Below are 27,732 nucleotides of genomic sequence, written 5' to 3'. Positions count from 1 at the left end.
GTCTCTCTTTTGCCCTCTACAGGGTCAGAAGGTCACAGTGACGAACAAGGATGTGTACACCCTGACTGGTGTCACCCGAGCCGACTCTGGCTTGTATAAATGTTCCTTACTTGACAAAGAAGAGATGGAGTCGACTCAGATCATCACAGTGAGCTGTGAGTGAACACAGCCGGAGTACACCAAACTTTTCCTTTGCAATGAATTCCCTCCTTTATGGTACAAATTAACCCATGAGTGAAACGTTAATCAAATCTATCTTCAGTTGGATTAGCAAGGAGGGCGGGACACCAGGCAGACAGCTTAATTACGCATTTTTAACTTGAGTTGAGCAGACAGTGCTAGGCTGGCAAGGGCTTCTACTCGCTGATAAGCTGTCACACTCTGCCCTCTTTTAATAATTCACTCTGAGTTAGGAGTGTGAGTGTGTGTGTGTCCGTTTAGTTCAAAAGGCCTGACGATCTCCATAATGTGGATTTAGTGATGCTTCAAATTGTAGGCTCAGATGTATTTCATGGCATCTGTGCGATGTGGTTTCAAAGATGGTGGCATCTTAACCGTCCGTGTGAGGAAACAATTGCTGGAGCAGGGAGTTTTGGGGGTTGGGATGGTGATGAGGGCACTGGAGGTCCGTACGAAAGCATTTAGTTGGCAGAGAGATGTGATGTGATTAAGTCTCCTCATAGGTTAAAATGTTTTGAGGACTGATGTGCACTAAAAAGTAGTCTGATACAGGTTTTAACCACTTATCAACTCGTCTTACGTTCTCTTTTTCAGTTCTGGATGTAAGCCTCATTCCGACTGGAAAGGTGTTAAAGATGTTTGGGGAAAGCTTGGTGGTGTCGTTGGAAAAGAACGCCTCCACCGAAGCGAAAGTGACATGGACCAAGGTAAAAGATCTTAGGGGATGTGATTTTAAAGTAATGCAAGGAATGCCAATAAATTCAAGAACTGGTTGCAAATTGAACTGAAAGGTCTCACATTCACAATAGTCCTACTAGAGCAGGGGTGGGCAACTATTTCGGTATAGGGGCCACATCGGGCATTAAGTAGCGCATGGGGGGGCCACATTGTGCTCCTTTTGAGATACAATGTTCTGCGTTGATTTGGTTCTTGTATCTTTTAAGCCCAGAAATAGTTGTGTACTCAATTTTCTTAAGTGTATATGTGACTAATGGGACTATTTTGTAATTACCTAATGTATTGTATTGCTATACAAAGGTAGATACTTTTCTATCAGCCATTAAAAAACTGAATAAAGGCTGAGCATAATTATAAATTATTTATTTTACCATCTGTATTTCCCTGGTAATTTATTATTCAATTAAACACTTTCTACATCAGGGATTGGTTTTAATAAAATCGAAATGTATAAATCTTTTAATGTTTGTTCTCAAAACATTACCTGTTTACGCACTAAAAGGGTCATGATGTGGGTCTCATCAGTAGTTTGTATGCCAATGGTTTGACTTTCCATTAAGCACACAACTGAAAAAAACAGGCTGCATGATAAATTATTACTGCAAGAGTTAAATTAAAATACAGTTGCGAGGGACTTCAACATTACTGAAATGCAAAAATAAAAAAATACATATTCGTCTCTCACTTGCTTTTGCTCATGTGTCAGTGATTACCTCTCCACGTGTCAATGATGCTGAGATCTATGTTTATATTTTATTAAAGTTCATCACTGAGAAGGTTTGTTCGCACACTTAGTAGAACCTAACAGCACAAGCAGCCTAAAGAATGGACAAGGAGTGGCTGTATAACACTTTTCTTTGAGCAGAATATAGCGCTAGAGATCACTAAGTTTGTTCAAAGGGGATAGCTAGAGCTAGAAAGAGTGCAATCACGTGCATGGTTGCCAGACTGCACAAAATAAGTACAACATTAGGCAGAATATTTCCAATTTGCGCAAGTATAAATCTCTTGCATCTCTTGTCTGGCAACCCTGAGCATGTTAAACACTTGTGGAAGAGCCTCAGGACCCAATGCAAGATAACTCAAATATCTAATGAAAAAAACGCTTTAAGGATAAATGAGCCACGGGCCACATTAAAACATGTGGAGGGCCAGATCTGGCTCGTGGCCAAAAGTTGCCCATGTCTGTACTATAGGCTCCCCAATGGGACCTGACAAAATGTAGGGTTATTGATGGAAGGTTTCTTTTTAGTGTAAAATGTTTTTATTTATTAAATATTGTAATTTATGTTAAAAAAAATATAGTAATGTATAGTAATATGACCATCATATTTGAGTCATATGGAGGGCCACATTATTAATCAAAAATTAAGTTAAATCATTAAATAAAAACTTAAATGATTAAAGGGACAGTTTACCCAAAAATAAAAATTCTCTCATCATTTACTAAACCTCATGCCATTCCAGATGTGTATGACTTTCTTTCTTCTGCTGAATGAAAATGAGGATTTTAGAAGAATATTTCAGCTCTGTAGGTCCATACAATATATGTGAATGGTGACCAAAACTTTGAATCTTCAAAAAGCACAAAGGCAGCATAAAAGTAATCCACACGACTCCAGTCATCAAAACCATACCTTCAGTAGCGATATGATAGGTGTGAGTGAGAAACAGATTAATATTAAGTCTTTTTTTCTATAAATCTCCACCTTTGACAAGCTCCAGCCAGTAGGTGGCGATATGCACAAAGAATGCGAATGCCCAAAAACAAAAGAAAAAGAATGTGAAAGTGGAGATTTATCATGAAAAAGGACTTAAATATTGATCTGTTTCTCACCAACTCTGTAACAAGGAGGAGGGAATGGCCAGGCCGTGAGGATGAACAGCTGAAGGGGCAACTCCTCCCCTCTTGGGGGGGGGGGGTATTAGTAGGTCAGGCCGGTTGGTTCCCCAGCCTCAATTGGGCGTTGGGGGTATGTAATGAGCAGGAGGGTGTGGCCGGGCCGTGAGGATGCACGACTGGCGCCGAGTTGCCCCAGTCAGAGGGAGAGAGAGATAAGGAGGAGCTGGAGATGCCAGAGAGAGAGAGAGAGAGAGAGACACACACAGAGCTATGTGTATGTGTGTCGACATGTTTTGGTTATGCTGAATGCATATTGCTTTTTATTTATCTTTTTGGTTGATAACCCGGTTCCCGCTTCCTCCTTTCCAATGAACAAGAGGCTTGTCTGCCACACACACCTATCAAATCTCTTCTGAAGACATGGATTTAACCACTGGAGTCTTATGGATTACTTTTATGCTGCCTTTGTGATTTTTGAAGATTCAAATATCTGGTCACCATTCACTTGCATTGAATGGACCTACAGAGTGGAGATATTCTTCTAAAAAATTATGTCTGTGTTCTGTAGAAGAAAGTAAGTCATACACATCTGGGATGGCATGAGGGTGAGTAAATGAGAGAATTTGTTTTTTGTTTTTTTTGGGGATGAACTATCCCTTAAAATACTTAATGAAATCATAAAAAAATAATTAAATCACTAGATAAATCCATACATGTCCCTTGTATTTCATATTTGCACTAGTTCATTATCTTTGGGTTGATTTTTCATTTAAGCACAAGTTTCTTGTCTTAATTTTAATTTTTAGGGTTACGGCTACCGACATGTCACTCAACAACAGTGGGCATCTAGTGCTAAAAAACGAAACACAAGGGACATTTATTGATTTATTTATTAATTTAACGATTTATTTATTTACAATTGTATTATGCATTTAATTATTTAATTTTGAGTAATTTTGCCCTCCATAGAGTCCGTTTTTAGAAAGCATTTTCAGATTTAGGTCGGGCTCCATCTAAAACATTTGACTGTACCAGTTGGTTCAGGTCGGTTCACAAGGTCTTGTTTTTGGGACAGGTTTGAGTGTCAACTTAATGTCAGTGCTCACCCCTAAGTCATACTAAACAAATACATTTTTTAAATTTCTTCAGGATAACCGTAAACTAGAGAATCTGCCCATCTTCTCTAAATTGACGTATGCTGATGCAGGCCTGTACGTGTGCGACGTGTCCATTGAAGGAATCAGACGCAGCTTGTCCTTTGAACTTACAGTAGAAGGTAGGATGTTATACACACTTGGGAATCCAGGCTCATAGTGTGAACATACAGTATATACCTTTGTTTGAGGCGTTTGAGTTGTACTTCCAAAGTCTGTTTGTCACTAGTTTTCTGACTTAAACATAAATATAATGCTTTCTTTAGGTACTCCAAGAATTCTGAGTTTGACGAAGCATCGCAGCAATGATGGCAAAAACAAAATCCTGACATGTGAGGCAGAGGGATTGCCTAAACCTGACGTGCAATGGAGCGTCAATGGAACTAATGTAAGTCACGAACACTAAGGTACAAGGTAAAACAAAGTAACTACACAAACACTGAAACATAGGAAAAAATTGCTTCAGAGTTACTTGGTTTTAGTGTGTATTTTGAAATTACTGCAAAAAAAAAAAAGTCTCACGATTCAAAACGAGAAAAGGAAAGATGGCCAGATACTTCACTTAGTTTTGCTGTAGGAAAGATGAAAGGTGCACAGGTGTTTGAAGTCGCAGATTTTCTACACCTGAAACGCAGAGGCGCAGACTTTAAATTTGAGTAAAAAAGTACATTGTCAAAAAAAAAAAAAGGGCTATCCTGGGATAGAAATTATGTTTAAACATCACACACAAGTGATTATTCATCCCGTGTTCTTGCAGACTGATGGGCCTAGAGACTAGCCTTTTACTTTGTTCAGGTTTTTTTTCATATTTTTATTATTTATCCGAGTTGCCTCCTCAAATTGCCTCTCACTGCTACCTCTGAGGGGAGTTGACCATGAATTATGCTCATTGTTAGACCGGGATATCAGAACAGGATAATGAGGACAGAGAAAGCAGGACACACAAAACTAGCTTGTGTTTGTCTGTGTTGTTACCCAAACATCGTATGTCCCATGAGTCCCAGTACAGTGTTTGGGTTTTGATACAGAGCATTCTGACCAATGTGTGAGAAAAAAAACAGTTATCGGTTCTCTCTCTCTCTCAATCACACAGCGTACTGCGGACACACTGCAATACAAACACACACGCAGTAAGAATTGTCCTGTTTCTCACACTGTTTGGACAGTCTTGTCATTTTCTTAAAGACCCCATGAAGCCAAAATTGGAGTTTTGCAGCTTTTATTCAATGTCTGTTTACTTTGAGGTCATCCATATGCTAGTGTACAAAATAAACTTTTAGCAGATATACACATTCACATTTACAGTCTCTCTCTCTTCCAGGAAAATGGACCATAAATATTGAATATTGCACTCAGATTTTGTCTCTAGAATGAGAATGTCCCTCCCCCTAATACCGCCAGCAAAAGACTAGCAAGTAGCACAAAATGATGAATGACTGCACAATGCAATTATTCATAAATAATATTGTATGTTTACAATCTTATGATAAATATAAATTAAAATATATATATATATATATTTGTATTGTTGTTGTTGTCATCCTAACTTTGTAAGAAAGTAATTCTGGTTCTGTTCACCCCGTCTCCCTCCAAATAGTCAAGAGGGCAGCAAGGACTAGAATTTATTTTTTTTCCTCTATCACCTTCAATCACAAAATGCCAATCTGAAATGTAGGTGGCGCTCCAATACATTTTAGCTCTCACAGATGTGATCGTCCACAGACATTCAGTCTAATTTTCAGTTCATGCACCACCCCCATTGTTTAATTGAATATCTCAGCCTCTGAGTGGACTACAAGCTTAATCAACATGCCTTTTGGCCATCAAGGGATGAGCCCTTCGATATGTCCCGCCCAAATTTCTTGTTTCTGAAGGAAACATTTCAACACCGTGTGCTCATCAAACAAATTCAGTGGGGTCTGCTGAACTTATTGTTAGTTATTGTTAAAGGTAACAGTATGTTATTGTTAAAAAAATATTCACATACATTTTTATAATTGTATATAATATAGTGTGTGTGTGTGTATAATATACACACACACACACACACACACACACACTGGCGGCCAAAAGTTTGGAATAATGTACAGATTTTGCTCTTATGGAAAGAAATTGGTACTTTTATTCACCAAAGTGGCATTCAACAGATCACAATGTATAGTCAGGACATTAATTCTGTCCTTGTTAGAGACAGTTGTCCTTTTCTTTGAAGACTGTAGTGTACACCTTTGTATGAAATCTTCAGTTTTTTTGGCAATTTCAAGCATTGTATAGCCTTCATTCCTCAAAGCAATGATTGACTGATGAGTTTCTAGAGAAAGCTGTTTCTTTTTTTGCTATTTTTGACCTAATATTGACCTTAAGACATGCTAGTCTATTGCATACTGTGGCAACTCAAAAACAAACACAAAGACAATGTTAAGCTTCATTTAACGAACCAAATAGCTTTCAACTGTGTTTGATATAATGGCAAGTGATTTTCTAGTACCAAATTAGCAATTTAGCATGATTACTCAAGGATAAGGTGTTGGAGTGATGGCTGCTGGAAATGGGGCCTGTCTAGATTTGATTAAAAATGACATTTTTCAAATAGTGATGGTGCTGTTTTTTACATCAGTAATGTCCTGACTATACTTGTGATTAGTTGAATACCACTTTGGTGAATTAAAGTACCAATTTCCTTCCGAAACAGCAAAATCTGTACATTATTCCAAACTTTTGGCCACCAGTGTATTGTTGATATTGTAATAGGGCTTTAGCAGATCTAAATGTTCCTCCTCAGTTTTTATAATTTGTAAACAATAGCCATAAAATGTTAAAATGATAATTATGTTTTTAGTTTTTTTCCTTCCAAGTAAAGCTGATCAAAACTGATTTGTTAGTGTAAATCTATGCTTATTAATTTATTGATATTATTTCATATTATTAAGTAAATTACTAAATAAATGTTAAACTATGAAAAATTGCATTTTATACTTTTAATTTGAACTTGATTCTGATCAAAGTCTTAATGAATGATTATTTATTCTGTTATGCCATGGATTGCCGTGCTGGCATTAATAACTCGTGCTGCAATCTCAATGAGGGGTTCGTATGCTCATTTGAAGGCACAGCATTAATGATGGTGACTCATTTAATGGCTTTGTGATTACTGACTGGGGTTTTTTTTTTTTTTTTCACATGGCACTGGTGCTTCTTGACCCTGAGGTGTGTTAGAGTGTGCTGTGGGGGTTTCCATTGGCTCTATGTGTAGTGCACTGAAGACAAGATACTCAATGGGCTGTGGATCATTAGCACCCTCTAGTGGTTAAATATTTTACATGGTGCCTCGAGCAAAGATATTGCCATAGAAAACTACAAAAATTTGAACCAAATTCAGATTAGCTTTCCTGTTTTTTTCTTTATGGAGGGCCAGATTACTCTAAATTAAATAATTAAATAAATATCTAAATTCATCATTAAATGCATAATAAAATAGTTTAAAAATTATAAAATCATTCCTCATTAAATCACTAAACAAATCAATAAATGTTCCTTGTATTTCATTTTAGCAGTAGTTTGTGTCCATTTTCATTTTAGCATTATATTTTTGTCCATGCTTTAAATAACATTAAATAACATGTCAATAACCTTGAAAATGCCTTATGTGACCATAAATGACAGATCAACCTAAAGATAATGCTAAAATTAAAATGGAAGCAAACTAGTGTTAATATGAAATACAAGGGACATTTATTAATTTATTGGTTAATTTAATTAATTTATAGTTTTACAATTCATTATGTACATAATGATTTATTAAAAATATTTATTTAAATGTTTTGTAATTTGGCACTCCAAATTTCTTAACTGTGAAACGGTTCAAATAATTGACACAATACTGACATATATATATATATATATATATATATATATATATATATATATATATATATATATATGACACAGTAGTGCGCAAAAGTTTGCATACCCTGGCAGAAATTGTGAAATTTTGGCATAGATATTGAAAATATGACTGATCATGCAAAAAAAAAAAAAAACTGTCTTTTATTTAAGGATAATGATCATATGAAGCCATTTATTATCACATAGTTGTTTGGCTCCTTTTTAAATCATAATGATAACAGAAATCACCCAAATGGCCCTGATCAAAAGTTTACATACCCTTGAATGTTTGGCCTTGTTACAGACACACAAGGTGGCACACACAGGTTTAAATGGCAATTAAAGGTTAATTTCCCACACCTGTGGCTTTTTAAATTGCAATTAGTGTCTGTGTATAAATAGTCAATGAGTTTGTTAGCTCTCACGTGGATGCACTGAGCAGGCTAGATACTGAGCCATGGGGAGCAGAAAAGAACTGTCAAAAGACCTGCGTAACAAGGTAATGGAACTTTATAAAGATGGAAAAGGATATAAAAAGATATCCAAAGCCTTGAAAATGCCAGTCAGTACTGTTCAATCACTTATTAAGAAGTGGAAAATTCGGGGATCTCTTGATGCCAAGCCAAGGTCAGGTAGACCAAGAAAGATTTCAGCCACAACTGGCAGAAGAATTGTTCTGGATACAAAGAAAAACCCACAGGTAACCTCAGGAGAAATACAGGCTGCTCTGTAAAAAGACGGTGTGGTTGTTTCAAGGAGCACAATACTTGTTGACCTCTCTCCAAACATAGCGCTTATGGTTGTGACCATAAAAGTGAGCTGCATGGTCAAGTTGCCAGAAAGAAGCCAATGCCACAAAAAAGCCCGGTTACAATATGCCCGACAACACCTTTACATGCCTCACAGCTTCTGGCACACTGTAATTTGGAGTGACGAGACCAAAATAGAGTTTTATGATCACATATCTATCTATCTATCTATCTATATATATATATATATTACCTTTTATTTAATCTTATTTAATTTTATTTGCCATGTTAATCTATTTCTTTATATTTTTATATAACTATATTTTATTTTATTCTTTATTTTATTTTTTTAGATGAACAAAAATGCACATTTAAATGAAATATGGCTTTGTAACTTTATTTTATCATGTTATTAATTTTGTTTTTGTATACATTTAACTTTTGTTTTTCATTTTATTTTTTAAGAAAAACTGTACATCCTATATTTCAAATTTTTTATTTTTTATTTTATTTTTTTAGATGAAAATAATTGCATTTAATTAAAATACAGCTTGACAACACAGTACTTCTGATTCCCTGTAAACTGAGATTTCTGTTCGTCGTCCCACAGGATGAGATGTCATACGTCAATGGGAAGGCCATATACAAACTGACTGTAGTGCCCAGTAAGAACCTCACTGTCACCTGTCATGTGACCAATAAACTAGGATTTGATATGAAGGACATCAGCGTGTTTTCTCGTAAGTACTGAACTCGCTAAAGAGGTTTCTCGCTCTGACATGTGAGGACTGCTTATACTAACCATAACAATCTATCCCTTTAAAAGATAGGGCTGTCAAGAATAATAATAATTTTTCATTTCAATCTAAACTGTTACATTTTTCATTAATACATATTTAACATTATATAGTTAATGAGACCTGATAGTGGTTTCAAAGTGGAGAGACTTATACAATGCAAAAAAATAAATAAATTGAAATACATTTAGCAAAATCAGACAATATTAGATTTATAGCCAAATGCAAATTGCGATGATAACCATATACCATCAAGCATTTTAAGTTCTTTTTTACAAGCAAAAATAATCTACTCTTTAAAATAGTGACAGCCCTGATAAGAAAATGCTGAAATCTAACATCTCCTTTGTGCATGCGAAGAATCCTTTAAAAACAAGTTTTTCATTTATCTTCATGTTTCACAGTATGTTTTGCCTGTTGCACTCTTTAAACGCAGGCCAGTTTGTTGGCTTATTACAATACACATTACTAATTATAAAATTCCTTGTGTGAACATTGGAAAGACACCTTAGCTGTTCTCCCTCAGGTCCTGTTGAATGTGTTCACTCACAGGGCTTGAGATTCTTTTCTCTTCTGGTTCTCAGCTTTGGCTCAGGTTCTGTTTGTCTGTGTCAGGGTGCTGGACTGCTGTCCCTTTCTTCTCCTCCTCTCTTTCTGACCGCTATCGCATGTTTGTGGTCTTCCTCCTTTCTAAATCTATAGAGAAAATGCCAAAATCTGATTGGGCAATACTTACTTTTGATTTGAATTGGTTTTGCATCTATATTTCTAAACCACACTTGGGTGGTGGTTTTTCTCTACTAAATTTATCATGGATACCAGTTTCTTTTTGCACCCAAAGTTAATTAATTTTATATCTGATTTCAGTTTTTAAAGAGGAGACGTCCAATCCAGGTAAGAAGATATGATTTCTTTTCACTTAAACGTAGTAGTTGCTATAGTTCACCTAAAAATGAAAATTCTGTCATCATTTACACACCTATACTTAAGTAATTTATTCTATAATGATGCATATTGAAATGACAAATTAAGATGTGTGGATCCAAAATTATCGTGATTCCAGTGACATATGGGTTCAGAGGGTGTTGAGCATCCTGGCATCACACAAACATTTGTCTTTAATCCTAGATGCCCTTTTGTAATTTCTTTTAGTGGTCATATTTTTGTGGAATGTTTGTGCTTTTAATGGGATCCCTGCCTGGGTCTACAGGTGTCAAAATGGTGTAGTAGTCATCATAAAGTGTTTATCTGTTCATCACCTTTAGAAAAAAATGAATATGGAGCAGAGCAGGCCAAGCTGATAGTGGGTGTAGTGGTTGGGATCTTCCTGGCCGCTGCTCTGGTGGGACTCATCTACTGGCTCTATATAAAGAAATCAAGGTGAGGTGCATCATAAGAATGCAAAAATAGACAAGTTTAAGGTCAGAAACACTCTACACAAGTATGCAAATGCAGATGTAAATTCTTGGCCAAGTCGACAGCAATTTATTTTGCAATTGAGCTTCAAATCCATCTGCACTGTTCCATCCATCTGCATCATTTTTTAAATTTTGGTCTATGTACACATAGCTTTTTAGAGTGTCTGCTATGTAGAGTATGTTTCGGCCCTAAATTATCATGTTTAAATCATGGCCTGTGTGTTGGGTGAAGTATATACTGTATGGTTGCTGTAAAGGTCATAATATTAACCATTATATATATATTGCTCAGATACTATTAAGATTGACAACAGAATGGAGCAATATTGAAATGTTATGGCTATCTAGCTGCTGAGCACATTTTGAACGCAGTAACTGCTGAAAGATTAATAAAGGTGAAACTGTCCTGTCAGACAAGGCAGCTGGAAGACCGGAGAGAAGGAGGCGGGCACGTCAGAGGAGAGTAAGAAACTGGAGGAGAACAATCATAAAGCAGATGTCTAGAGGAGAGCTGTCAAGAAGACAAAGAAGGTGAGAAAACTTAAGTATTCTTATTTTTACTTAAAATTTTCAGATTGTAATGCTCAGGGAGAACTTTATATGTGGCAGTTCACCATCAAAAAAGTTTCAAGGAACGCCATAGTGTTACCATGTTCTTTATATATACACTCACTGAGCAATTAATTAGGAAAACTATGGTCCTAAGACATGGTCTTCTGCTGTTGTAGCCCATCTGCCTCAAGGTTCGACATGTTGTGCATTCTGAGATGCTATTCTGCTCACTACAATTGTACAGAGTGGTTATCTGAGTTACCATAGCCTTTATGTCAGCTCCAACCAGTCTGGCCATTCTCCGTTGACCTCTCTCATCAACAAGGCATTTCCGTCCACAGAACTGCTGCTCCCTGGATTTTTTTTTGTTTGTTTTTGGCACCATTCTGAGTAAATTCTAGAGACTGTTGTGCATGAAAATCCCAGGAGATCAGCAGTTACAGAAATAATCAAATTAGCCCATCAGTCACCAAAAATCACAGCACGGTCGAAATCACTGAGAAATCACTGATGGTTGATGTGAACATTAACTGAAGCTCCTGACCCGTATCTGAATGATTTTATAAATTGCACTGCTGCCACACGATTGGTTGATTAGATAACCGCATGAATAAGTAGGTGTACAGGTGTTCTAAATAAAGTGCTGAGTGAGTGATAAGGTGCCATGGTAATTCTATGATGATTTGAACATGTTTTGAATCATAATACTATGGTATTTGGACCTGTACTATTGTAGTACCATGGTACGTGAATATAGTAATAATTTAGTACCATGATATTACCATCTAACACCATCACTGTACTATGGTACTGCCACAGAACTTTGTGATGGTTCGAATCGACAAAATATAGTTTTCATTTCTTCTCCGTTTCAAATTCTGTTCAGAGTTCCCACGTTAACAGAAAACCTTGAAATATCATGGAATTTAAAAATGGTGTTTTCCAGTCCTGGAAAAGTCTTGGACATTAACAAAATATTAATTCTCTAAAGAAACGTATTTATAGAGAATATCCAAAATATTTTTCAAGTTACAATATTTTATCAGCTAAATATTGCTGTTGCATATGTTTTGGTAGAGAATAACTTGCTTGCAAGCCATAGAGTTTTTTGAGTGAATCATTGATTAGAGCAGGTTCTTTTCAGGTAATTGGCCAAATGTATCACAAATCAGTCTGATTCATTAGAGAATCTGTCTGAATCTAAACTTTTTTAACCCTTCTATGGCATTCGGTCATTTTTGACTGGAATACATTTTCCTTATTTAATAAAAATGGTTTCCTTTATCAGAGCAGTACAAGACTTGATGACTTTTCCTCCATTTGCCATCTGAACATACATAAAACATAAAAATGGGCTTGATTCGATAAGTCTAAATGGTTGTAAAAAAAAAAAAGTGAAAGACCAAAAAAAAACAATGGGAAGAACCAAAAAACAGAGCATTTTTATCTGTCAAATACAATTAATAAATCAGCCATAATGCAGAAAATAAATAAATAAATAAATAAATAATAGACAGAAATTACAGGGTGAGACTCTTAAACATCTTCAGTGCAAAACATATACACCCACTCACACACACACACACACACACACACACACACACACACACACACACACACACACAAAAATGAACTGGTGAGACTATAAAACAGCATTTTTTTTTATTATTTATTTGTCAAATAAAACCAATAAATCAGCCCACAATGCTAAACACAAACACTCAGAAATGAGGGGGTGAGACAGTAACATACCCACAAAGATAGTGCGCAAACACACACACACACACACATACACATACATACAGAAAGAGAGAGAACCAGGGCATCAATAAGTGGATCTTTTGGTCATTGTTATATACTCTAATTGAATTTTTTTTTTTTTTTTGAATTTTGCAGTTAATTTCTGTTTCTTGATGTTCATTTTCTTGACATTATTATGCATTTATTTATTTTTTTATGTTTGAAATAAATTATTGGTAGAAAAATGCTTATTCTGTGTCTTCTCTTAGTGACACCATGGTCAGGTTTGATACAAACATAATGACGTTAACTGCGAAAACTGACACTTCAAATCAATTTTAAAATGCTAAACTTTGACAAATAATAGTTTGATGTCTAAATATATATCCAAATGCATATCTTGTGATAAAACATAAAATTAGGTTACAACAAGCCATCAGACTTCACAGTAGGTGGCCACAGCCATCTACTGGCTGTTACTGGAATGACATGGTTTTCAAGTCATGTTATTTATATTTTGTTCACCAGGTGGCAGCAATCTGCCTCCAATATATGTCACATTCTCTTTTTTCTTTATGTTTAAACTTATAAAATGAAACAAAATCCCAAAAGAAATGTATAATTTTATTGCTCTTACTTCAGGGAAGAAGAAATGTTATTATCATCATAAAAAAGGGGGTTACACATCTGACCCTTCTGGTTAAAAATGACCAAAGGGAGGTGTCATTTTTTCAGTACCATAGGAGGGTTAAAAAACGGTTTCCACAAACCATAACACTGTGTCCTAACCAGACACGACACGATGCCGCGACACGTGATAAAAGGTATCTTTTCCATGTTAATCAGAGTTTTTGTCCTAACCAGCCACGACACAAGCGACAGGGCTTTCTATATTTTTAAATGGTTTCTATTTCTGCGACGTCCTGTCAACAAATGGGTCTAAAAATATTCTTATTACAGTTTATTAAAGCCGGCCCCTAACCACATCCTCCACAGTTTTAGCAATTAATACGTTGTTAATATTCGTTATTAAATAAAAATTGTAAATCCTCTTATATGCTAAAATGAGAACTTTCCTGACCCCTGACTTATTAAAAAAAAAAAAAAAAATACATCTTTTATGTTAAAAATATATTCATTTTTTTGATTATTTGTCTTTATCTTATTTATGTATACATTTTGGTTTATACATATTTTTATTTAATCATTTTTATTTATTTTATTTATTTTTTTCCTTCACCTGTACTTGTCTTTATGATTGTATTTATACATTGTTTGATCTTACTGAACATTTATATAGAAAAAAAAAATCCACAGTTTTAGCACCATTTGTGGACTTTTCATATGGTCCTTTACCCACCATAGATACATTTTCCAATTTATATCAATGTTAAATTAGCGATCTGGAATGATTTCACCGTGACGCCATCTGACCTGCTTAAATACGGGACAAATCGCATCATTTTATCTTTAAATACAGGACGATCCCCTATTTATCAGGACAGGTGACAACTCTACGCTTATGTGAGAAAATGAGTTGCGTTAAATAAACGGACCGTCCTGACTGTGATTGCTCCATTTTGTACGTTATTGTCAATTATCCTCATTTTAGTGTATTAATACCACGGTGTCGCGTCGCGCCTGGTGTGGACAGACAGATTGCTTGTCGCTGGAATCTTATCGCGTCGCGTCTGGTTAGGACAAGGTGTAAACTACTAAAGAAGTTATGGAAATTCATTAGTTTTGTGCATTTGTCTGTGCGGTTTCAGGTATGAACCAGGAAAGAGGCCTTGTCACACTGAATGTGCTGTACTACACTTCAATCATCTAATTCCAGACATCTGATTGGACGCACACGCCTCTGTCAGGCTGCTCGCGTGTGTCATGCATCGCAGAATGTTTCCACAATATTTCCTAATCCAAATAATTATAATCCTCCACCACAATCCAAGAGTGTAAAAGAAAATCACTTGTGTTGTAAATTTAGTCTGCACTGAGGACTGCATTTAGTTTAATTTGATTCTTAATTTTCTTTTTGTGTTCCCAGTGAATGTTCTTGTTTCATGCGCATTGCTGATGTGGTGGACACAGCTATTTTTCTTTCCCCTCTAGTAAAAATGTAAATTCACTGTACACTTTTTAGGCCTGTGTAAATAAGGGGAGTACAGTATGTTCTCTCTGCTTAAAGTCAAAGTTTGGGGGACTCAATATCGAGCAAGTCCCTTGTCTGAATTCAAGTGGTCCTGAGATGGCGGTCGGATTCTAGAAGTATGATGACTTCACTGCTGTTACACCTTCTGTTCTCTCTGAAACATGTTTATGTCTATCTCATGTTTTATTTATTGTTTATTGGTACCTCTCGTTTCAATGCTGCCATATGAAGTTCATGTTTAATATTTCCTCTAGATTACTGTAGAGTGGCTAAGAGTAAACAGGTTTAGGTTTCTGATTAATGGACAATAAGTATAGCTTTGGAAATGTCCTGCTACACTCAGTGGCCTTCAGGTCAGATTGCATGATGTCATAGCTGCATAGGGCTACACAGAACACAGTCCACTAGTGTTTAGCGAAGTGCATAAATGATTAAAAGGGGCATAATGTGAAACTGCGGCAAAGTAGAAATTTGTTAGAGCCAAACATTGATGCTTATGGGTGAATCTCAATTTGTCAAGAACATGTCTGGATTATATTTGAATTACAGTAATGAGAATATTAGGGTAATGTGAATTTGGGTGGGAAATGTGCTTTATTATGACAATGTTTCAATGCAAAAAAATGCAAATGGCTCGATTCATTTTCTTTATACTAAATATAATTTATGCAAAAAAAAAAAAAAAAAACTATTTTTTTTTTTTTGCAAGATTCACCCCTTAAAGTCCCCTCTCTGTAATTAACTGGGCTGTAGAAACATTGCATGCAGAGCCTTTAGTTTTGTTGGTAGAAAATAAATTAAAAATAATAGCCCCTTACTTCTGCCTTAATAGAATGAGTCAGTATTTGCGTTGGAAGGCGTACTTTAGTTAGTACTTTAATGCGATTTGTTGGGATTTTCTCATTTCTCACAATAACTTTATAGCTTTTCATCAAGAAGTTTTGCACTCCCCTCAGACTACAAATAAACTACATCTTTTTTTGTTTTTGTTTTTACACATTATAGCAAATGTTTCATGTTCTGTTTGTTTGTTATACTGTGGTAGGTCTATATCGAAGTCAGGTTGATGTCAAACACTGTAGTCTATGAAACATTTTTCCGTTCATTGTGGTCTGAAGCAGCGTGCTGTAAATATGTTTGAGTCTGAATGTCTAGCTTATGTTTGGCTATTTATAAAGTGTGAGACACGCAAGGTTAACTGCTTCTGCTTAGTCACTAAAGAGCTAAAAACCCATGTTTTTATTTAAATACTTGAAATGTACAATCTGACTTTGTTGCATGGTGCGGAGATATCAAGAAATGATCCAGTTTAGTTTGAATTCACTTTTGTTTTGTCTCCATACGAGTCCTTACAGATTTTGTTGAAGAATGTTCGTGTTAAGTGTAATTGGCTAATTGTCTCATGAATATTTTGAACCATCAGGTCAGCAGTGAAACCAAAGAGGGTAACTGAAAAGAAGGTCATAAAAGTATTGTAAATATTGACTTTTGTTTTTGTACTTTTGTTGACAATAAAGTGTACATTTTGAAGAAAATTCTGGATTGTTGTTTTTGGGAAGTCACTAAACAGCACCACTTTTGTGTGTGGTATATCAGTACACAATCCTGTTAAACCAGGCACTAAATGTGTTAAAATTCTGAAAGCTTTGCACAGAAAAATGTGGCAAAGCTCGCAAACACACCTCCTTTCTATGTAAAATGGGCTAATTTTTGAGTACGCCTAATTCACAAAAGTGATATTTGCCTGTACTTTTAAAGGGATTCCTCCCATAATGATTAAAACACAAAAGCAGATGTTAATACTGGCGTTTATAAAAACAGTTTGTCTCCACAAGAACAGATCACAGGTTACCAACATTACTGAAAGATGAAAATAATCTCAGAAAACTTTTTAACAAAGTATAAATTAATTGCACACATCACTGGTTAAATGATTCACAAGGCATTTTCCAACAAACTAAATCTCTTGTAAAAAGAAGAGGGGAAATCAACAGAAATAATTCCCCTGCAGACCTGTCAAAGGCCACGTCCTCATTTGTAGGCCGACTGGAGAGTCCAACTCAGTTCTAGACTTAAGTGTACGATGGCGAGAAAGACCAGTGCAAAATTACATTTCAAGTTCAAGAGAAAATCTGATGAGGAGGAGGAATGACACAGCCAGTGAGAAAGAGCCAAAGCGGTTTGGTTTCCATTTCCAGAATTCCCAAAAGGCCTTGAATGAGTCTCTTTAAGTGACCTCATGAGTGATGTCACCGGAGTGTTGCGTTGTATTTGTTTTTTCTTCCGTTTATGGGCTGACAGCTGTGACTTTAAGCTTGTATCATCGCTTTTTCATGTCTCTCACGTCAAATTATTGTCGTTTGACGCACAACGGCACAGACAACATGTTAAGTCTCAGATAGGATCAAATGGAAAAATTACCAAATTTACATTGTAAATTACTCAGAGATGATGATAATTTGCATGTTTTGGTGTGTTTGCTGTTGAGTTAGCACTAATAAAAATAGTGCACATCCAGTTCTCGTTTTTGCAATCTATTTTTGATACAGTGCTAGTGCAAGTACTTTGAATATTTTTGAAGAACTAAGAGTCTAAATAAATAGGGAACTGCTGCTGTAATAACGGATGTAGAGGGTTGAGCCTTCTATTTACAGAAGATGAAACAACCATTATGACATTAGCTATCGGTAGCCCTTACTAAAACCCAATTCTGCTTAAACTGGAATGTAGAGACGCTAGAATTTTTTTTACAGATATCGACTGCATCCATTAAAGGAATAGCTCACCCAAAAATGAAAATTCAGTCATCTAAACACCCTCATGTTGTTACAAACCTTAAAAAAGGCAGAAAGTAAAAGAACCTGATATTCAGCAGTCTGTCAAGCAGAATCTGTAGTTCTCTCTTTGACATGGTCTCAAAAGTGTCACCGACACTGATCTGGTTTGTCGTGATCAAGCAAATTAATGAGATAAAAGCGAAATGACCAGGAAAAGATCCATTACTGTAAAATTATGATACATAAAAGGCCAGGAAATTTATGTGCATGGTGCAAGGGTAAGGCTGGCAGCACTGGCGGCAGCAACAGTGGCAGAAATGGTATGAAACTGGCAAAGCAAACAGTGGCTCAGAGTTACTCTCACTTCTGTCCAGCCAATTCAAGAGATTAAATAAAAGCTTTACGGCTGCAAAGTACACAATAAACCCACCACAAGAGGTGGGCGGAGACCTCCATATAACAAAAATTATATATCAATTCCTCTCTTGAATGGCCAAAGCTGTAACGAGGTTGACCTGAGCTCTGCAGAGTACACCAGTAGCAGTAAAGCCACCAATCGCCACATCACTGTAAACACAGGGCTTTTTTTTCTCCACAGGATTCTGTCATACATAGACTAACTCAACACTCCTTAGCTTGACGGTATAGACTCCATATGGCTAAAAGCGCACGGATACTGTTTTTTGTCTTGTTCACCAGACAGTCGATTCTGACCATGCAAGTGAAAGAGCAAGCGGGAGTTTGACTGTGGTTTGTAAGCTCTGCTAAGAGTCAGTCATAGTTTGAATCAGTTTGTTTGGGCTACAGGATCTGCCTGGGAGCCACCAGAGCGAATTCGCGCAAAATGTTCCGCGCCACGTCCACTTTGTTTTGCGCTATCATTAACGCTCTTTTAACGTCCTCGAAAGAGTAGCCCTCTCCCATCAGCTTGGCGATTTTGCCATCTAAGTTTTCTCGGGACGATTCCTGCGGTCTTCTGTGGATGTCTGGTGGGATGATGCGGGGAAGTGGTTTCGGGGGTCTCTCAGGTGCTCTATAGCAATCTCCAGCCACTGTAAACAGGAAACAAAGAACGTTTAGTCGAAATGGGCTATTGAGAATGGATTGCAACAGTTGACTAAAAAGATGCTGAAACACATTAAAAACCCATTAGAGGCTAATAATTAATCATTTATAGAGCGCATTCATTTCGACTAATGGCTTAATTCAGTAAACCTGCATAGCTGTTATGTATTCAGAACATCACACTGTACTCACAGATTTTAGATAATTTTTCTGGAGGCGTGTTAGCAATACAGATTTTTCTGTATATAAATAATCTATTGTGGCCTGTTCATTTTGTGCCGTACCTGAGGTTGGAGGCAGTTGATCATAGTCTTGCTGAGCCCGGAATGAAGTCTTCATGTTTTCTCCAGTTTGTCTCCGAACAGGAGGGTTGGGAGCGGAGCTATTCAACGCATCTATGAATATATCTATGAAATCACACAAATAATTAGATACACATAATTTACACTACACTTTTACTATGGCTATATATACCGTGTGACATTAGAAATGTGTTGTATGACTTTTCCCTTATGCGGAATTATTAACGTTAATAATATTTTATATAATGTTTATATTAACGTACTATGATTTCATTAACATATGTTTTCAATTAATATATATTAACACATTATGTATTCCTGTTTTATTAACTTATTATCTGTATTATTAACGGTTGATGTTAGGCATGGTGCAAAGCGGAGTTAAGTTGTTTACTATTGTCAGTTTAAGTATTTAATTCACTGGATTAATCGAAAATAGGCATTAACACATTATACTATTCAATATAATAAAAAATTCCGCTGGATTTCAAGCAAAAATAATATATCATGTATATACAGTACTATTAGCATGATATAAAATTACTCATACTGTGACATAAGATTTTGGTCATATCAAACCTCTATCATTTATGTTGAAATATGAATTGGATATTTTGTACATGCTCTGCATGTATAAAGCACACTGGTCCAAATAACCCAATAAGTCAATTCGTTTTCAGGCCATGTTTAGTAAAGCAGTGTTTGTGAGAGAGTTCAGGGTGAGTTGGCCTCACCAGCGCTAAGAAGGAAGTGGTCATGTCCAGAAGAGGGACGAGCAGGTCTTGGGTAGGGCGAAGAGGACGAGGGCTCTGTGAAACTGTTCCTAATGGGGGGAGGAGGAGGAGGCTGGGACGGGGGAAGAGAGTTGAAAGGGTCTTCCAATGGAGATGCTGAGAGAACAGAGAGAATGTGAGATTTTAAACAGGCCTCTGCAATCCCTTGTCTGACCAACAGATGGGGATAAAATATCATTCGAGCCTGAATTGAAATTATTCTGAATTTGATTTTCATTACTGCTAGGTATATGTAGGTGGCATGAATATGGATTGAATTGAAAAGCAATTTACTGATTTGATGGATATGTCCATATTTAAAACAAAAAAAATCAAATGGAAGTGGAGGTTGCTACATGCCATTATAACTATGCGAGTTATCCATTTCAAATACCAAAGTGCCACACAAACACACCTTACCTAGGACAAATGACTCCTATAATATAATTCAAGTTTTAGCTGCTCCTGTACATGTGCTCATTTATGCATAATACCAGTGCTGTTACAAAACAAAATTAAACTCTGCTAATCAGGCAGCCAATCAGATTGTTCCCCTGAATGAGGAGCTGTGTCATTGGCTACCTTGAGGGGGCAGCAGTATATCGTAGTCTGAGGGCGTCCTGTTGTGGAGGGGACACTGTGTGGTGTGAGCCACACTCGAAATCAACGGGCCAGAGTCAAACCCACCTGAGAAACACAACACCAGTTACACTTATCTAAATCTAGGACAGGACAGGACAGACACTGGCCACTGAGACATGAAGCTGGCTTATGTTCCAGTGAACATAAGTGCCATCATCGCATCCGCATTAAAAATTTATACATTTCTTACTCAACAACACTGATCTCCTGTTTTCTTTAGTCCCTGATGCTACAAACTCGCACACAATCACATTGCAAAATGCAGAAAATGAGGATGACAGATGAGAGACAGTATGTGTGTATATATGTGTTTCTTACCATGCTCTGGAGGTTTAGGTTTCTTTATTTCTGTAGAGAGATCCGACAAGCCATTTTCTAAAGCCCTTTTAAGAGAAAAAGCATATTTAACTGTAGGCTGAAAAGGAGAAAATAAAATGGCTTTATATTGATTTCAGTATGGAATGTATAGTTACTGCAACTTTAACTCTGTTTTCTGAGCATAGTTGATTCAATTCAATTTGTCATAGGATATTATATAGTCTAACACAGGGGTTTTCAAAAAAGGGTCCGGAGACCCTCAGGGGGCCATTCTGAGTGGTTGCTAAATGGTTTAGGGATGTGGTTAAGATGTCTATTCTACAGTAATTAAGTAATTCTTTTATTTTATTATTTAAACACAATAGAAATCTACGGTATGTCCCCATTTAGATAGCAAAGTAAACGTGTGTGTTTGTATTCACCTGTTGGGTATGCGGTAGGGAATGCAGACAGGCGACTGTGTGATGCAGAGGGGATGTGATGAGGGTATCTGATACTCGTCCTCAGCTCTGTCTGTTAGGCTTCGGTGGCTGGTAAAGGGGTTGCTGTGTCTATAAAGCAAAGAGAGTTCACAATTACACAACACATCGTACAGACCCATCTGAAAAAACACAAAATCATGACCACACCACACACATATTTGAAGTACCATTCATGTCTGTAGCACAGTGTGGGTTGAGAATCATGCCAAAGTCTAATACTTTGGGTTAGGGAATTTAAAAAAAAACCTAAACTAAAATATGAGCTATAGTAATAATGGTTCTTGCTTCACAACTCATAAAACAGCTTCATGGGTACCCAAATTCCAACAAAGTGAGGAACAAACACACATGTAAACATGTATATAGATGACTACATTGAAACTGACAACATGGCACTCTGGAATAAAAGCACTTGACTGAAGATTTGGACTCACATTGTTTTAATGAGTCAGCATAGACAGAGAGCAGTCAGAGAGCTAGTTACTGTGACATTAGCCAGTTTAATCACGTAATGCTGTAACAAAGAGTCATGGGCCAGGCTGAGACGGGCATAGACACCCAATATTTAAACAGGCTGGCACCCAAAATGCACATCTGACACCAGTCAGGTGTTTACAGGGAGGAGATAGTTTTAAGGAATAGTTCACCCAAAAATGAAAATGTTCATGCCATTGCAGATGTGTATGGCTTTCTTTCTTCTGCAGAATACAAACAAAGATTTTTGGAAGAATATCTCAGCTCTTTAGGTCCATACAGTCCAAGTGAATGACCAAACTTTCAAGCTCCAAAAAGCATATAAAGGCAGCATAAAAGTAATCCATGCAATTTCGGTGGTTTAATCAATGTCTTACGAAGCAATCCAATTGATTTTGGGTGAGAACAGACCAAAATGTAACTCATTTTACACTACATCTTGAGTAGTCTAAAGCAGTCTCCTTGGCGATCATGATTTCCAGCTTGATTACACTTCCTAGCGATATCTAGTGCTCTGCGCATGCACCTATCGCTAGGAAGTGTAAACGAGCTTGAAATCATGATTGTGCCTAGAGACTGCAATGGCAAGGTGTACCGTGTAAAAGGAGATACATTTTGATCAGTTTTCACTTCAGAAGACATGGATTAAACCACCGAAGTCATATGGATTAACATATTGCTGCCTTTGTATGGACAAACAGACATTATATCTCCAATAAAATATCTTCATTTGTGTTCTACAGAAGAAAGTCATACAAGTTTGAGACGATATAAGAGTGAGTAAATGATGGGAGAATTATCATTTTTGAGTGAATTATTCCTTTACCTATCCCTGGCTCAGATAATATGTTTGTTTTTTTTCCAGCTAAGCCATGGATTCTACTATAATTAACCATTAGAGGGCGCTTAAGATGTTTCCTCCACCCAAGATGATGTTTAAAAAGGATATTTCACCCTAAAATTACAATTCTGTAATCATTTACTTACCCTTATGTAGTCTCAAACTCATATCACTTTCTTTCTGGTAGAACACTAAAGGAGATGCCTAACATCTCCTTTTGTTTTCCACAAGAGAAAAAAGTCATACTGGATTGGAACAAACAAAAGGGTAAGTAAATGGAAATACACTTTTTAATTTAGGGTGAACAATCTCTTTAAAGATCATTCATCCCCAAGCTCTAAAGTGTTTAAAAGTGTTGTTTGTTTCAACAAGAGGGTTAAACGGTAATAGAGAGGTGTTTATCTTTAATAAAAGCCAACCAACGCAGTATAAAAATACCAAGAAAAAAAAGAGATAAGTGGATGGAGAGGAAGAGTGGGATAACAGGTTCACATGTTTAATTTTCTTTAAAGAAGTGGTAAGTGCCTTCAACAGTTTAAGTGTTTATGCACAGTAAGTGTATGATGTGTGCGTTGCTCATCACAAAGTGTCCAGAGTGTCCAAAGCCAGTAGAGCAGTGTGCACAGCTGCAGCCTGTGCCACACACAGAGACTTACCTAACAACACTGTGATGCCAGCCTCTATGCAATACATCACTGAATACAGATACAGCTCTAGGTTTCTTTTGATAAATCTTTTACCAGTGGCAGGAATGTTTTTCTTGTAGAACTAAGCTGAAAATGCTAAGAAGGGCTGGACAATGTAAACATCAACATTGTAGCACATATAATGACTAAATGTTTCAATTGTCTGAACAAACCGTAAGTGGTCCTTGCCTGTGCTGAACTTACTGTCACAATGATATGGTGTTGTAGGTGGTTCTGGGTGGTTGTTAGGTGTTTACATAATGGCTCAAGTCAAAAGAGTCAAAAGAGCCCACCCAAAGTCTCTATGATATTGTGGTCGTTAGATATAACTTGCTTACCTTCTTTAAATCTATGGGATGTGTTTTGTCTTACACCAGGCAAAATATAAGTTAAAAAACAAAAGTCCAATCTTTTAGATAAGTAATCGCATAACTTCCCTTAGCATGCAGCACTATCATTCATGTACATAGCACAAACAACTTACACATCAAAGTTCACTATTTGGGTTTAGGGGTTTGCTCAAATCACGAACCCTAATTATGATCAATAATAATAGTGATGCTTGCCTTCGCTCGCACCACTAATAATAATGACAAAAATGCAATACCATGAGAGAAAGAGAGAGGGCGAGTGTTTGTGACAAAAGAGAAAGGATGGCTTGCTGCCTGGAGTGTAACCTCTCAAAGACTGGTTTTGCTTAATACCCTCAAAAGCCCCACAGGAAGTCCATCACTGCCAGATCTGCATGTGTATGTGTGTGCGCATGCCTTTATGTTTGTTTAAAGAGCACATGCTCTCCGGATCCTGGTGCTCTTGCATAATTGGTGCACATGTGTCCAAACATTGCCGTGTGTGTGTGTTGTTCTGACAGAGCTCGAGATGTACAGGATGCAGCCTGTGCACACGATCCCTGGCTCGCATTAACACATTCATAAAATTCACATTATTGTATTCTCTTCACCGCAAAAAGTATTTGCAAAAAAGCAATAATTCCATAATGAAACATCAGAATGCAGATAAACAAAAGCAAGGAGGAAAAGATGGTCTGGATTGCGGACCCACGGAAAAAACAGTGTGTTCGTTTGTTTCTTATCGCCATGCCAGAATCGATGGCTACTTTCATGGCGAAAACCAGGTTAAAATAGTAAAAGTAAAACTGAAGTTGTTAAGATTCATTTTTTCTAAAAACTCAAACTAAATTTGGACTAATTTTGTTAAAAACTTTTTCAAGGGAGTCAACGGAACAAAGAGTATTCTCACAGGAGTAGAAATATTACAATCCAATAAAATATGTTTGATAGACAGTGGGCTCTGACATGATGAACATATGGGGGGGATTTTACCCTAGTAGTAAAAATTTGTGTGAGGGTCTTGAGTGGCCTATTCAACACTGTGTATAAGCAACTTGGTCTCACCAGTTATTAAAAGAGAAGAAACTTCTGGTCCCAACAGCAGGATTTATTTCATGTCATTTGTTTAAGCACTGATCCCATTCTGATTGCCACTTGCTTTTGACATATGAATTTCAGATTTCAGATTTGTGGAAGGTATTGAGCACTTTTTGAGTTATGTAGATAATGCTTCTTTGGCAGCATTATCTGCTTGTTCATTTCCAAAGATTCCACAGTGGCCAGGTACCCAGCAAAAGATGATGTAAAAATGTTGAGCTTCATGGGATGACAATTTGATTAAATATTCACAACTGTTGGGTGATCAGTTTTAATAGATTCTAGTGCTTCAAGACATGATTTTGAATCAGAAATATTTTTTTTTTAAATCCCATTGTTGTGCAGTCTCAATGAACTTCAGTACCAACAGTAGAGCATTGGCCTCTGCAGTGATAATTGAGCTTTGGTCAGGAATACGTATACATTGACGTAGTTGATTTGTTGCAAAAGCTGCAGACACATGATTTTCAGATTTAGATCCAGCTGTATAAAGTGGAATATGTAATGGGAACATTTGTCTAATATCCAGAAGTTGATGGTGATAATAATTTAGATAAGTTTTTGACTTTGTTTCTTGTTAAAACCAGAAGGATTTTTGGTTTTCTGAGGTCCCACGGAGGAATTTTGCAAAAGTGAGTATGTTCCAAAATGTTTAAATCCACTTTTAAATTCCCTAGATGAGTTTTAATGTGTAGACCAAGTGGGCAGATGTAACTTGTTTTTTTTTTTTCATACATTATTGAAAGTTTAGGTGAAAACACTGCTGGATAGGCCGGATTTTCTTTATTTGTGTTAAGCTTGATTGAGTATTGTAAAGCCAGCTTCAGGCATCTATTTTCCAAAGAAAGCTCAGTAGCCTCCACATATAGACTTTGGATTGGTGATGTTCTGATAGCTCCAAAAGCCAGTCGTATACCTTGGTGGTGTATAGTATTCAAAAGTCGAATGTATCATTTTCTGGCTGAGCCATAGACTATAATTCCATAGTCCAGCTTTGAGCAAATCAGTGTTTTATATAGATTTTTGTTCTAGGAGGATTGAGCTGTCTGCACCCCATCTTGTCTTAGATAAAACCTTTAAAATGTTCATGGATTTAAAACATCTCATTTTTAATAACGTAATATGAGGGATAGTTTACTGTCAAAGGTGATGCCAAGAAATTTGGTCTCTTTTACAATCTTAATGGGACTCCATCCAAATGCAACTCTGGATCATTTTGTACAGAGCGAAGTTGGCAGAAATGCATGCAAAGAGTTTTTGCCTTTGAAAACTTGAAGCCATTTAGCATCGACCGAGACTGTATTTTATTTACATTCATTTGAATTTTCCACTCAATATTGCTCATGTACTTGCTTCTGTAACATATTCAGATGTCATCTACATATAAGCTACAGTGAATATCTGAACCAATTACTTTTGTAATGCTATTTATTTTAATACTAAAAAGAGTTACTGATAAAATACTTCCTTCAGGCACTCCAAGTGCTTGTCTACAGTTGAAGTCATAAGTTCACATACATCTTAGCCAAATACGTTTAAACTCAGATCCTGACATTTAATTGGAGAAAACGTTCCCTGTCTTAGGTCAGTTAGGATCACTACTCTTTTTTAAGAATGTGAATTGTCAGAATAATAGTAGAGAGAATGATTTATCACATCTTTCATCACATTCTCAGTGGATCAGAAGTTTACATACGCTTTGTTAGTATTTGGTAGCATTGCCTTTTAATTGTTTAACTTGGGTCAAACTTTTTGGGTAGCCTTCCACAAGCTTCAAACAATAAGTGCTGGAATTTTGGCCCATTCCTCCAGACAGAACTGGTGTAACTGAGTCAGGTTTGTAGGCCTCCTTGCTCGCACATGCTTTCAGTTCTGCCCACAAATTTTCTATCAGATTGAGCTCAGGCCTTTGTGATGGCCACTCCAAGCCCTTGACTTTGTTGTCGTTAAGACATTTTGCCACAACTTTGGAGGTATGCTTGCGGTCAATGTCCATTTGGAAGACCCATTTGCGACCAAGCTTTAACTTCCTGCCTGATGTCTTGAGATGTTGCTTCAATATATCCACATAATTTTCCTTCCTCATGATGCCATCTATTTTGTAAAGCGCACCAGTCCCTCCTGCAGCAAAGCACCCCCACAACATGATCCTGCCACCCGCATGCTTCACGGTTGGGATGGTGTTCTTCGGCTTGCAAGCCTCACCCTTTTTCCTCCAATCATAACGATGGTCATTATGGCCAAACAGTTCAATTTTTGTTTCATCAGACCAGAGGACATTTCTCCAAAAAGTAATATATTTGTCCCCATGTGCACTTGCAAACTGTAGTCTGGCTTTTTTATGGCAGTTTTGGAGCAGTGGCTTCTTCCGTGCTGAGCAGCCTTTCAGGTTATGTTGATATATGACTCATTTTACTGTGGATATAGATACTTGTCTACCTGTTTCCTCCAGCATCTTCACAAGGTCCTTTGCTGTTGTTCTGGGATTGATTTGCACTTTTCGTACCAAATTATGTTCATCTCTAGGAGACAGAATGCGTCTCCTTCCTGAGCGGTATGATGGCTGCGTGGTCCCATGGTGTTTATACTTGTGTACTATTGATGAACGTGGTACCTTCACGTGTTTGGAAATTGCTACCAAGGATGAACCAGACTTGTGGAGGTCAACAATTTTTTCTCTGAAGTCTTGACTGATTTCTTTTGATTTTCCCATGAT

General features: G+C 36.8%; 2 protein-coding genes across 4 annotated transcripts in view; one reads left to right on the top strand and one right to left on the bottom strand.

Moving 5' to 3' along the window:
* The window catches only part of LOC127433790 (CD166 antigen homolog A-like), a 99,565-nt gene extending 82,822 nt beyond the window's left edge, over positions 1 to 16,743 (top strand). Inside the window, exons 8-16 of one of the 2 annotated variants that reach the window (XM_051685998.1) lie at positions 23 to 155; positions 775 to 887; positions 3,911 to 4,037; positions 4,182 to 4,303; positions 9,160 to 9,289; positions 10,214 to 10,240; positions 10,612 to 10,726; positions 11,178 to 11,295; positions 14,826 to 16,743. In XM_051685998.1, coding sequence (XP_051541958.1) covers positions 23 to 155; positions 775 to 887; positions 3,911 to 4,037; positions 4,182 to 4,303; positions 9,160 to 9,289; positions 10,214 to 10,240; positions 10,612 to 10,726; positions 11,178 to 11,268 — 858 coding nt within the window. In that variant the 3' untranslated portion in view covers positions 11,269 to 11,295; positions 14,826 to 16,743. The remainder of the gene's footprint in view (positions 1 to 22; positions 156 to 774; positions 888 to 3,910; positions 4,038 to 4,181; positions 4,304 to 9,159; positions 9,290 to 10,213; positions 10,241 to 10,611; positions 10,727 to 11,177; positions 11,296 to 14,825) is intronic. The other variant, XM_051685999.1, reaches the window with a different exon arrangement.
* A 255-nt stretch (positions 16,744 to 16,998) lies between these two features.
* Positions 16,999 to 27,732, bottom strand: part of LOC127433787 (E3 ubiquitin-protein ligase CBL-B-like) — a 97,187-nt gene continuing 86,453 nt past the window's right edge. For both annotated transcript variants that reach the window (XM_051685989.1, XM_051685988.1), the window contains 6 exons: positions 21,508 to 21,636; positions 21,086 to 21,150; positions 20,708 to 20,812; positions 20,087 to 20,242; positions 19,335 to 19,457; positions 16,999 to 19,037 (listed from right to left, as the gene is read on the bottom strand). In XM_051685989.1, coding sequence (XP_051541949.1) covers positions 18,787 to 19,037; positions 19,335 to 19,457; positions 20,087 to 20,242; positions 20,708 to 20,812; positions 21,086 to 21,150; positions 21,508 to 21,636 — 829 coding nt within the window. In that variant the 3' untranslated portion in view covers positions 16,999 to 18,786. The remainder of the gene's footprint in view (positions 19,038 to 19,334; positions 19,458 to 20,086; positions 20,243 to 20,707; positions 20,813 to 21,085; positions 21,151 to 21,507; positions 21,637 to 27,732) is intronic.

Source organism: Myxocyprinus asiaticus, chromosome 43 (genome assembly GCF_019703515.2).
Source record: "Myxocyprinus asiaticus isolate MX2 ecotype Aquarium Trade chromosome 43, UBuf_Myxa_2, whole genome shotgun sequence".
In the NCBI taxonomy this organism is placed as follows: domain Eukaryota; kingdom Metazoa; phylum Chordata; class Actinopteri; order Cypriniformes; family Catostomidae; genus Myxocyprinus; species Myxocyprinus asiaticus.
Note: the sequence above shows the minus strand (reverse complement) of the source record. Positions and strands in the feature narration are given on the sequence as shown.